At 41.5% G+C, this 13,271-nt stretch overlaps 1 protein-coding gene across 8 annotated transcripts in view; it reads right to left on the reverse strand.

Annotated features, from left to right (window-relative positions):
• The window catches only part of CEP85 (centrosomal protein 85), a 36,874-nt gene that overhangs the window by 13,962 nt on the left and 9,641 nt on the right, over window positions 1-13,271 (reverse strand). For 2 of the 8 annotated variants that reach the window (XM_059690699.1, XM_059690697.1), the window contains exons 2-6: window positions 10,747-10,824; window positions 7,144-7,296; window positions 3,125-3,819; window positions 2,215-2,348; window positions 1,676-1,793 (exon numbers count right to left, since the gene is read on the reverse strand). In XM_059690699.1, coding sequence (XP_059546682.1) covers window positions 1,676-1,793; window positions 2,215-2,348; window positions 3,125-3,819; window positions 7,144-7,296; window positions 10,747-10,801 — 1,155 coding nt within the window. In that variant the 5' untranslated portion in view covers window positions 10,802-10,824. Of the gene's footprint in view, window positions 1-1,675; window positions 1,794-2,214; window positions 2,349-3,124; window positions 3,908-4,368; window positions 4,557-7,143; window positions 7,297-10,746; window positions 10,825-13,271 lie in introns of those variants that run through there. The other 6 variants (XM_059690698.1, XM_059690700.1, XM_059690701.1 and 3 more) reach the window with 6 other exon arrangements.

The raw sequence follows: 13,271 nt of genomic DNA on the forward strand, positions 1-13,271 counted from the left end.
AATGTGATCCTAGGACTAACAGCATCAGTATCACCTGGGAATTTGTTAGAAATGCACATTCTTGAGCCCAATTCCAAGACCCACTGAATCAGGAACTCTGGGGTTGGGTCTTAACAATCTATGTTTTAAAAAGCCCTCCAGATCCCTGGCTGGAGTGGCTCGGTTGGGTGTCATCCCGTGCCCCAAAAGGCTGCCAGTTAGATTACTGGTCAGGACACACACCCGAGTGGTGGGCTCAATCCCTGGGAGGGGGTATGCAGGAGGCAGTCGATCTATATGTCGCTCTCACACAGTTTCTCCCCCTCTCTTTCTAAAGATCAATTTAAAAAATCTTTTTAGAAAAGCACTCCAGGTGATTCTGATGCACACTCACATTTCAGAACCACTGCCGTAAAGCAATAGGACAAGACACCAGAAGACCTGGACTCCAAGGGCTCAAGGCCAATTTTTCATCAGTAAATTAGAGAACTGAACTAGATTTTATCTAACAACTAGAGGCCGGTGCATGAATTCGTGGATGGGTGGGGTCCCTAGGCCTGGCCAGTGATCAGGGCCGATTGGGGCCAGGCTGATCAGGGCCTGCTAGCCGGGGGGAGGGACCACGGGAGGTTGGTCGCCAGCGCCCAAGGAGGGAGCCAGCCCTCGGCCCCCCTGGGAAATGGACTGTGTCCACCGCCACCTACCCCCAGTTCCCCGTCCCAGCCCGGGGCCTGAAGGCCCCGGCAGAGTCAGGAGAGGAGGCCACGGTCACCAGGCCGGGTGTGGGAAGAATGGACTCCGCCCCACCACCGTGCAGTTCCCTGCCTCCCCCACTCCTCCTTCGCTCTCATAGCGACTGGTCAACCAGTCGTCCCAGTTATTCGGGCGTAATGGTTGCTTAGGCTTTTATATATATAGATTTGATTCTATAAGATGGAACAGTCTAACAAGCCCACTAGGTGGCAAAACCAGTACTATAATCTGTCTATATCCATCACTCAAAAGCCCAAATTGCAGAGACTCTTAGCCAACAAAGCTGGCTTTTTCTAGAGCAGGGGTGGGCAAACTTTTTGACTTGAGGGCCCTTAAGAAAACTGGACCGGAGGGCCGGAACAAAAGCATGGATGGAGTGTTTGTGTGAACTAATATAAATTCAAAGTAAACATCATTACATAAAAGGGTACGGTCTTTTTTTTTTTTAAGTTTTATTCATTTCAAACGGGCCGCATCCGGCCCGCGGGCCGTAGTTTGCCCACGGCTGTTCTAGAGTCATTGACCTCAGTGAGGATATGGTTTCCTTCAGTTGTTCCTAGACATGGAAGATAAAAATTAAAATGGTTCTAAATACACCGTTATATCTGCCTCTCCTTCCATTGGCCAGGGCTGGTAGATTAAGACCTCAGAACATCACCCAACTCTAGGACCTTACAATATACCTTGCTCTGCCTTCCTTTTCTCCCAAGTATATCCTGACACCAAAGCATCTGGACTTCCACCTGGTTCTATCCTCAAACCTTTTCTGCCCCCACATGGGCAGGACAAGAGATGCTATAAATTAGGATGTTTACTCTTTGAGGGAAGGGACATCTTACATCACTTGGTTTCTTTTCTATTTCCTGGATACCTAACAGTGCCAAGCATAGCTAAGATACTAAATTATGACAAGCAGAATGCCAACCCAACTGCCAATGCTTACCTGCAGCCTCAGCAAGCAGACATCCCCAAAGGGGGCAGGGCGGCCCAAAAGGGCACTGTGGACTTGTAGTTCACTCTCTCGCACTTTCTGCTCCAGCTGAGAGATGTGTTTCTTCTGTCTGCAAAAGCCAGAAGAATAGGGTCCAGAATTCTAACACTAATCAACTTGCAAATATAAGCCCCCCCTTTCCTTAGATGGGTACATTGATGCTATATAAGCAAGGACCTTAGATTCTGGGCAGTACTATTTTGCTGGAGGAGAACAAATGAGAAAGCTGACTGAGGGGAAATGAAGAAAGATCAGCTACAAAGAACCCGCTGCCTGCTTTAGGCACTCCCAGAGCCCCTGCAGATACACAATTAGTCTATCACATTTGTCAGCTAGAGGACTAGGCTGCTTATCAACCTAACTCTACCATGAGGCAAGGAGTAAACATAAACAGAGGGGAATGTACTGCCCTTGAGGAGAATTCATTAAGTGCCCTCAGTGGGGGCTGAGAACAGAAGCTGGTCTATGGTAGGTACCCTATGCTCTCTTACTTGTCAATGAGGAGTTCCTTTTCCTTTAGAAGGTGTTCATTACTGTTCAAGATGCTGACCAACTGTGCTGGTTCTAACATGGGCAGTGAAGGAGCAAATGCAGCAGGATGGTGGCAGGTGGCTCCATTCTGAAGCTGAAAGACAAGCAGGACCAAAGGGGCTTGATCTTGACCCACAGGCACCTGAAAACACCTGAGCAATATCCTGGGTCTGTAGTCAAGGCTCATTTTGGCTCAGACTAAGAAGGCCCAGTGTTTATGAAATAATTTTAGCTCTGATGCATGACTGGAAAGAACCTGCCAGGGAGACTTCTGCCAACTGGACACAGCTCAGAAAGGCTCTAGTTTCTAAGAAAAGGTCAGTTATCTTATATTATCTGGCAACAGAAGCAAACTAAGAGCTAAGATGTCCTCAACAACTTGGAAAAAAATAGAATATTCAGCTTCTTTCCTTCCCACTCTTAAGTAGCACACGGACTTTTTTAAAAACATAAAACAGGTATAGTGGAAAAAGCATAGGGGTTCAAAGACAATTTTTAAACCCTAGCTCTGTCACTTAATCAGCTTTGTGATCCTGGGCAAATTACTTAGTCTAAAAACCTAGTAAATTTCTACATATACCTCATCAAGATGCTATAAGGATTAATTAGATTCTGTAAGTAAAAGTACCTAGCCTAGTGACTTTTTTGGGTCTTCTCTTGTAACCCTCTACTTTGGAGAACCTATCTGGTGTTTCATTAGACCACCAACAGATTCAATGGCATCCACAGCCTTCATTTCTTATCTATAAACATTTTCCCTCTTTCTTACAAATGTTTTCTTTGGAGTCAAAACTTAGAAGACACAACCTATACAAGTTCAAAGATCTGTATCGAACCCCAAAATCCAAGGAAAGAAGCCCCTCTACCTACCTGCATTTGTTCCATCTGTAAACGAATCAATTCCAGATGCTGCCGACAAGTGCTGAGCTCACAAGACCGCTCTCGAGGATGCCAAGGGTCAGAATTTGGCTGCCACACCTGAGAGGATAGAGGCTTGGAGAGCCCAGGAGCAGGCTGGAGTCCCAAAGGGAGCAACCCACTGCTGCTAGGATGTAGTCCATTCCGCTCACATACCACACCACTGTCTGGGGTCTTCTTGGTCTCAGGCAACCCTTTGTATAACTCCTTGTTTGGGTCGGTTCTTAGGTTGTGGAAGTGGACCCTGTAGCGAGGATCTGAATAAAGTGTCTCCATCACTGCTGACTGATTAAGGGTAGATTCCATACTGGGAATATCAAACTTCCTCATCTCTTCTTCTCTTTCATGGCCCACGGCTGGAAACCAAGACCGCTCAATTCCATTTTCTCCAGCAGTACCACAATGATACATGAAATCTCTAGATAAGCCTGGAGAATGTTTCATTCCACCGAGGTCTCCATTTCTTGTCATCCCCACACTTTCAGCCAATCCTGACAAAGGGATTTTGGAGGAAGAGGGTCTGGCAGGTGTAGAATTTGGCTTGGCAGGAGAGGTCCCTAAAGTAGAAGGCATCACATGGGCTGTTGGAATGGTCACGTGGCTTTTGATGGGCTGGAAAGACGGACTGCTATTTGAGCTGCAAAAATCTGTGGAGAGAATAGTCTTCCATAAGTCAAAATCAAAGCAGCAAGGTTTGTGGAGTTGAGCTGCTATGTCTGATGTTCTCTGCCTATCCTGAGACCAAGGAGAGAGGCATTATCATCACAAATATCAGGCAAAAAGACACGATAGCCTAACTGGGAGATGTGTGTTCTAGGTTCTCAAATGCTATTCACAAGGTAAACCAACAAAAGGCAACACTGGATTCACTTTCAATTTATACTCTATCCCTTGTATTTTAATAGAAAATCTTGCCAGTCAACAAAGCTGAAAACTGAACTTAAAAAATCAGCCCTAGCTGGTTTGGCTCAGTGGATAGAGCATTGGCCTTCAGACTGAAGGGTTCTGGGTTCGATTCCGAGCACATGCCTGAGTTGTGGGCTCAATCCCCAGTAGGGGGCATTCAGGAGTCAGCTGACCAATGATTCTCTCTCATCACTGATGTTTCTATCTCTCTCTCCCTCTCCCTTCCTCTCTGAAATCAATAAAAACATATTAAAAAAAAGAAAAAGAAACTTAAAAAAACAATCACTTACTTAAGGGAAATGGATTAGGTCCTACTCTTCTGGGAGCTGGGAACCTCTAAGCTATAATCCAATCTAATAAAAATATCCTTTCCAAGATCTGCAAGCATCCTCTGTGACCTCCAAAAGCTCCCCAGTGAAGGTGAGGAATGAGTCTAAACCATCTGAAGAATAAGGCAAACTGGACAGTGCCGCTCTATAGCCAAGGCAGGGAATACAGCATCGAATCAAGATTCTGTTCTTTCTCCCACACACCAGAAGCGACTGCCTGGATATGTGAAGTTATTCTTAGTAACTCTCAGGTTTCATTCTCGCACAGTGAGCATTCTCAAGTGGGTACACACTGAAATGCTCTAACTTGTATTTTGCCTTTCACTTACCCCTTTGTATCCAACTGTGATTTTTTCCCCTTTTCCCTCAGACTGGACTTATGTTTCTTTTAGCTCCTTCCTACTCCTGGAAGACAATTCTTATTAGCCCTGCCATAGAAGGTTCATATTTCCAACTTTTAAGTGCTACTCTGAAGAAAACTACAAGGTCACAGTACTAACATGCCAGGGTAGTGGCTACAAGAAAACAAGAAAGAAAACATACCTGTTACCTTACTCAGGCAGAAAACTGAGTAAGGGGAAAGGAATATAAATGTCTTCCCTTTTCAATTATGCCCAGTAGTCTTTTCTAAACCAAGCGCATTTACCATGGTAAGAGTGGACTACCAATCTGTTTCTTTTTTTCTTTCCATCAATCAACAAAGAACATACTCAGCTACCAAGGACAGACACTATAACCTTTCCTAGAATTATATGAGTACAGATGAGCGACCATCTTCTCATATGAGTTTGTAAGCAGCTCTTTAAAAACATAGGCAATGCCCTAACTGGTTTGGCTCAGTGGATAGAGCGTCAGCCTGCGGACTCAAGGGTCCCAGGTTCGATTCCAGTTAAGGGCATGTACCTTGGTTGCGGGCACATCCCCAGTAGAGAGTGTGCGGGAGGCAGCTGATCGATGTTTCTATCTCATCAATGTTTCTAACTATCCCTCTCCCTTCCTCTCTGTAAAAAAATCAATAAAATATAATATGCGTTAGTCTCTCAGGACCAAGAGAGAAGGACATTTCAGTCAAAGGATGTCATTGATGTCCCACAACTTAAATATAGGACTAGTCAACAGGTAGACTGGTGATGATGAAGACTTCCAAGACCAGCCTGGCCGGTGTGGTTCAGGTTTGAGCTTCGGCTCATGAACCAGGAGATCACTGGTTCAATCCCAGTCAGGGCACAAGCTCAGGTTGTGGGCTCAATCCCCACTAGGGGAAGTGCAGAAGGCAGCCAATCAATGTTTCTCATCGATGTTTCTGTTTCTTTCTTTCTCTCTCTCTCTCTCTCTCTCTTTCTCTCTCTCTCTCTCTCCCCCCCCCTCTCCTTTCTTCTCTAAAAAATAAATAAAAACATATTAAAAAAATAAAATAGTATGTAGGTTGTGAAACATTTCAATAGTGAATATTGTTTAAATTATTTTTTTTAAAAAGGACTTCCAAGACTAGGAAGCTCTCTACTTAAAATCCTCCATAACACCCAGCCAGTGTGGCTCAGTGGTTGAACCCTGATCTATGATGTCATGGTTCGATTCCTGGTCAGGGCACATGCCTGGATTGCAGGCTTGATTCTTGGTGGGAGGCATGCAGGAGGCAGCCGATCAATGATTCTCTCTTATCATTGATGTTTCTCTCTCCCTCTCCCTTCTTCTCTAAAATAAAAAAATGTATTTTTTAAAACCCCCCATAACAGCATAATAGTATCCACTCTCACTAGCAGTTCCTGCTCCAAAAATGTAATTTTGGAACAGAAGAGAGGGACTGCTACGAAGGGCTGCTAATATGTTGAAGTTAGTTAACACCTCATTCCATTCTCCATTCACAGCACCACTCTCTCTCTCAAGACTCACCAAATTCAGTTTTGAGCCCATAACCCCCAAAGTAGTAATGCCAAAGCCCAAAAGGTACTAACTAACCCAGGAAAATATAGTTTTTCTAATTTCCTGGTGAGTGTGGTCCACCTACGGATGACAGAAGTGAAGTCTGTCTGCATTTGTCACTTGTCTATTGGGTTTGTTTATTTATATTAAGGAAACTGCCTGATCCTTACAAAATACTAGAAAGTAAGCTGGACCTGAAGTATGGTTTGCGGTTAAGAACACTTTGAAACAAAATGACAGCACTTATTTTTAAAAAGGTCACTACCTTGCACAATTTTCAAAGTCTTTCAAAATTTAGTATATGGGATATGTTGTTTTTATTTAGAGAAGTCTGGCTTTTACCTGAGCCTCTCCCTGAAAACTATTTGCCATTTTTTTTAACCACCTTGAAAGCCCTCTCCCATGCATTGACCAAATGGAAATAATAAGGCTTTTTGCAGCAAAAACAAAACAAAACTCAAACAAACAAACAACAAAAAGACAGGTGGGACAGGGCCAGATCATAAGAGAACTGAAGCCTCTGAATTTTATCCTGTAAATAATGGAAACAAGTGAGGATTGCAGAAAAAGGAAACTATGAAATCAGGCTTTTAGAAAGATTAATCTGGCAGTAGAGGAAAGATTAGACGTTGTTTGTGATAGGACAAACAGTAGAAATTGAGAGAAGGGACCAGCTGTTGGAAGCATGGAATAAGAAGTATCAGGCAGACTTAGTGGACTGACTTATGAATGTTCTGGAAACGACAATACACCTGGCATACAACCTGAAAGTGACAACACATACTGGTAATCAAATTATTAATCCAAACTTACCCTCTGTCATGTCTGAGCATGATGTGCCAATGGCTGTGTCCCCACTGTCAGTAACACTGGAACAACGGCTGAAGCGGCTCCGAAAGGCCTCCGAGATAACTGGAGTCTGCCATTCACAACCCAGAGAACTGCTTTTCTTAATTACAATGGAACCTGAAACAAGTAGCATTTCTACCTTTAGAGTGAACCAGCTGATGCAACCCCACAAGACTCTTTTTTAAAAATCACTTAAGCCCTAACCAGTTTGGCTCAGTGGATAGAGCGTCGGCCTGCGGACTGAAGGGTCCCAGGTTCGATTCCGGTCAAGGGCATGTACCTTGGTTGCGGGCACATCCCCAGTAGGGGGTGTGCAGGAGGCAGCTGATCGATGTTTCTAACTCTCTATCCTTCTCCCTTCCTCTATGTAAAAAATCAATAAAACATATTTTTTTTAAAAAATCACTTAAACTTGTGAGAAATAGCAGCATCCCACCCCCTTCTCTCTCCTGTGCCTATTTCAGCAACTCTGAGTTTGTTAATTTTAAATGGAAATAGCATGAGAGGTGAGAATGTTCAAAGACAGAATCAAGGCCTACCAGGAATCCAGGAGTACTGAGACAGAAAACAATAATATTTGATAGTAGCTACCATTTCTGAAATCTAGAAGCCACAGCACTTTATAAACACGATCTCATCTACCTATTTACTGAAAAGTATTATCATATTAACACCCCTATTTTACAGAGGATAGAACTGAGATTGGAACCTAGGTTATTCTAATCCCAATACCCACATTCTTCCTTCTTACAAGGTTTATCAATGGGTGCTGTTAGCCTTCTGGGCAAGACAATGTATAAAGGATGATTTAGCATTCCTGGTCCCCATCCACTAAATGCCAGGAGTAGCCCACCCATCCTTCCATCATTGTGCAACCTGAAACTACCCTGTATGTTTCCAAATGCTCCCTATGGTAATAGGAAAACCACTGTTTGACTGAACCACAGTGCCCTCATGAGTAGGGTGAATCCAGATCAAGGTGAGTCTTAAAAGTCAACCTGAAGAGCTTTTGAGAGCAATGCAAAAACAAACAAACAAACAAACAAACACCTCAAACCAACCAACCAACCAAACAAAGTTTCTGAGTGGGTAAGATATAAGATTGATGAAATTTATTTGACTTTACTAACAAAGATTTAAATTCAAATTATTTATTTTAAAAAAATTTTATTGATTGATTTGAGAGAGAAACAGATTTGTTGTCTCACTTAGTTATGCATTCATTTGTTGATTCTTGTATGTGCCTTGACTGGGAATGGAACCGCAACCTTGGCATATCAGGACAATGCTCTAACCAACTGACTACCCAGCCAGGGCTCAAATTATTTTTTTTAAAACCACTATAATTTTTCTAAATTGTAACTGATGACCCATGTAAAAAAACAAACAGAAAAAAGCAAAAACAACAAAAAACAAACAAAAAAAAGGTAATGGCAGTTATTTAATTCATGTGTTTTCACTTAATTGACTAAAGTATCAGAGTTTAAGATGAAATCAGAAAATATGGTTCTACAGATTCTCTGATCTAGTGTGAAGCCAATAATATTTGAACACAATCATCTTATTCCCTTCTTCCAAGCCACCTAATTCTTTCTACTTTTGTTCCTTTTTGAGCTACCATTACTTCTGCATTCTACTGAAGGAACCCTAATTTGACCTAAAGACTCCTTTTATCCTTTGGGTCACAGTGAACTGACTGATTTGAAAGAATCTATATACATGTAGTAATCTGTAGTAATCTTTTTTTTAAATGAAAGTCTTTCATTAATATTTATTTTTTTAGAGAGAGGAAGGGAGAGAGAGAGAGAGAAACATGGATGTGAGAAACATTAATTGGTTGTTTCCCGTACATGTCCCAACTGGGGATAGAACCCACAACTGAGATATGTGCACTGATCTAGAATCGAACCCGCCACCTTTTGGTGTACTGCATGACGCTCCAACCACAATGGTCAGGGCATGTAATAATCTTTAATAAAAGACATAACCAACAATCAGATCTTCTGATCAGCGTAAGATTAGCCAGTGTTAACTATACTAAATTAGTGTAATACTAGCCAGAAGCAAAGAAATTTGACCTCTTGGTCAGTCTATCTAGTGTTACCTCTCTAGTCAGTGTAGTTTACCAGGCCTTTTGAAATAGTAAAAATTGTTTGAGGACCTGTATTACCATGTTCCTGGCCTCCTACTAGAAACCACTCTCTGTTATTAGCTTTACTAATCTTCCATTCCTCACCACTAACCACTTTTCTCATGCACCCACTCCATATATCAATTCTAAAGACATATTTGCTAAAAGTATGTTTGGTGTATAGAGGCTTATGCTTATTTCAAAATTCAAGTTTGAAAGCTGAAGTTTTCTTGTGTCATATCACATACTATCAGTAGCATCCTTATCAAACTTTAACCATTATTAATGAAATGAAAAACTATTGAAGACAAAACCATAAAAAGAAGTTGAGCTTTCTTAGGAATTGCTACATTCCAGAAACTTGCATTATACACACAATTGTTATAAGAAACTAGAGGCCCAACGCATGAAATTTGTGCAAGAGTAGGCCTTCCTTCCCCCGGCACCGGCTTCTCTCTGGCACCCAGGACCTGGGCTTCTTATGGCTGCTGGCAGGCACCCTGGACTGGGCCTTTGCTCCGCCCTGGCTTGGTCCAGAATGACATCCGGTTTAATTAGCATATTACCCTTTTATTATTATAGATTGTACAATCCAGTCTAAGACAGTGCACGGCACATAAGGATGTTCAAATAGTTGCTGAATGAATCTTAAATTGATTCAGCAAATGCTTTTCAAAGTGCTTACTATATGCAAGGCAGCATGCCTAGGCAAACAGAACAACTATCTACCAAATGTCTGCTTTGAGGCACCATGGGATTTTAAAATTAAATAAAATAAGACATACCCTTAATTGAAGGAAATGTATCCTTTTCTTCATAAATACCACAGAATTCAAAAAGTTATTTTTGGAATGCTACTTCCTAATTAAATGTATCATATCTAGTTAATGTGTATTGTGTATATATATTTATATAGGTTTAATATATATACTTAATACATCCTTTTAGTATATCTGAGTTTTCAAAATCTTGTCAATCCATTCTAGAGACAAATTCCTGAGTCTCCTGTGACAATACAACTGAGACTGTTGGCATTCAAGAAGAATTCCAATCTTTGTGGGCTAGCAAATGACTGACCCACTCACAAAACTACAAAGACAACATAGAGCACAGTAATTTATGCTGTGTTTTTCTGATTTCAAATAGCACTATGTTCCAAAGTCATTCTGTTCCAATCCTTTATGTGTCCTCCTGTCTCAATCAATCACGTGGTCTTGTAAGCGCTGTACGACCAGACATAAATAGTCTTGGAGAGACCTCTTTTTCCTTTAAATATAGCCCCATGTTATTGAACTCAATAACAAAACCAACAATTAAATATTAACACCAGCATTTCAGCAAATATTTGCTTGCTCAGTTTGTCCTTTAAAGAAAATTTCTGTTATAAAATAACAGCGCAAAGGTCAGAATTTACCCAGAAAACTTTGACTACTCACCTGGTGAAGTGGGATGAGAGTTTCTCTCACTTGGATATTTTTCCTGCATGGCCATCAACACAGTTATTTGACCCAACTCTAGAATGAAGGAATAACCAGTCAGATCTCTCCACTATCTTTTAATTTCCCATAACTCATTCCCATTCAACTAAAACAATCAAAATCATACAGAGGATGCAAGTATTCTTCCACATGTTTACTCTTAAGGATACATTTTAAGGCAAACCAATTCACAATACTCCACCCTACTTTTCTTCCTAAAGCAAGGAGAAAAAAAACCTAGACCCAAAGAGACTCCCAACATTGATCTTATATGGTCTTAGAACCCCTTCAATTGTTGCAAAAATTAAAAATAATATTACTTTTAATTAAATTTTGCCATGAATCATCTTAGCCATGGGGACAGGATGGAAGGATGGGGTGGAAAAAGAACTAATTAACCAAACCAACAATTAAGTATTATGGTTTCAATTATGATTAACATAAAAACAAAAGTCCCTTATTCTCCCAGTAATCACATGATGCACAAAGGTGGGAACATGAGGATTTCTTCTCATTTCTCCACTCCTTAAAATATTTATATTTACTCTAATGTAGGTTCTGAGAATTCAGCAGAAATCTGATTACTATCTGTATAAACAAAAGCTTTAATTAACTGTAATAATTGCAAGTAATATCTTATATTTGCATAATACTTGAGAGGCAGTACAGAGAATTGTTTCACAATTTGTACTCTATTTCTCTATAATACTCTTAGATACTTTATTGACTTTTTTTTTCTTTTTTTGAGAGAGAGGAAGGGAGAGAGATAGAGAATCATCGATGTGAGAGAAACATAGATGGGCTGCCTCCTGTTGGGGATTGAGCCCGAATATTGGACATGTGCCCAGACTGAGAATCGAACCAGAGACCTTTCAGTGCATGGGAAGATGCCCAACCGAGTTACACCAGCCAGGGTTCACAGTATGGTCTCTTGATCAGACAGCTTGGGTTTGAAGTCTGACTTAGAAATTTATTTGCTTTATAAGGAGGGCAAATTTTTTAAATATCTCTGCACCTCAGTTCCTTCATATAAAAATGAAGATAATGACAGCACCTAATTCATGTTAATTCTTTTAAAATTAACTTACAACAGTGCCTGACACATATTAAGTGCTTTGTTAAAGTTTTTTTAAATTATACATGTCAATAAAAGTGGCAGTTTGGTCCCTGGAGGATAAAGTATAAATGTGGAAACTTTGAATTCATAAGAGCCTACAAAGAGTTTGGGACAAACTCTTAGAAGTGAATTTAAAACTTTGGAGGGAAAAAAAAAAGAAGCTATATGGTACTACTTCTCTAATGTACTTCACTGACCTCTACAGTTTTCTTTTAGTAACAGCAACCAAACCCTCACTAATTCACTGCATTTACAACAGAAATCCCAGGTCTTCACATACTGATTAAAAGTTTTGTTCAATAATAAAAGCTTCAATTTATGGCTAGTATCATTCAATGTGTTAATGGTGAAACAGAATGATTAGATTATCTACCTACTAGTGATATCAAACAATCAATATCAAAATCCTTTTTTTATCCCTTTCTTTTTTCTTTTTTACAGAGAGGAAGGAAGAGGGATAGAGAGTTAGAAACATCGATAAGAGAGAAACATTGATCAGCTGTCTCCTGCACACCCCCTACTGGGGATGTGCCTGCAACCAAGGTACATGCTCTTGACCAGAGTTGAACCTGGGACCTTTCAGTCCGCAGGCTGACGCTCTATCCACTGAGCCAAACCGGTTACGGCTCATCCCTTTCTTTAAAGTAGAACAAAATGATAGGCCCACTGGATTCTAAGATCTTTTCAAATTGATATAAATTAAAAATAGAATGACAATGGAACTTTCAGTTAACAGATTCACTCCTAGGTATATAATCTCTTCAAAAGAAATAAAAATATAGGCCCACAAAATCTTGTATATGAACACTCACAGCATATATATATATATATATATATATATATAAAACTAGAGACCTGGTACACAAAAATTTGTGCACGGGGGGGGGGGGGGGGGGGGGGCCCGCAGCCCAGCCTGTGCCCACCCACTCCCTGGGGGATTGGGTCTAAGCTGGCAGTCAGACATCCCTCTGGCAGCCCGGGAGCCCTCGGGGGATGCCCACTTGCCAGCGGGGAGCAGGCCTAAGCTGCAGTCGGACATCCTTAGCGCTGCTGAGGAGACGGGAGAGGCTCCCACCAGCACTGCTGTACTGGCAGCCATCAGCCTGGCTTGTGGCTGAGCAGAGCTCCTCCCATGTGAGAGCGCCCTGACCACCAGAGGGCAGCTCCTGCACTGAGCGTCTGCCCCCTGGTGGTCAGTGTGTCTCATAGTGACCAGTCATTCCCAGTCTTTCTGCTGTGAGGGTCAGTTTGCATATTACCCTTTTATTATATAGGATAGAGGCCTGGTGCATGGGTGGGGGCCGGCTGGTTTGCCCTAAAGGGTGTCCCGGATCAGGTTGGGGGTCCCACTGGGGTGCCTGGCCAG

Source organism: Myotis daubentonii, chromosome 3 (genome assembly GCF_963259705.1).
Source record: "Myotis daubentonii chromosome 3, mMyoDau2.1, whole genome shotgun sequence".
Classification (NCBI taxonomy): Eukaryota; Metazoa; Chordata; class Mammalia; order Chiroptera; family Vespertilionidae; genus Myotis; species Myotis daubentonii.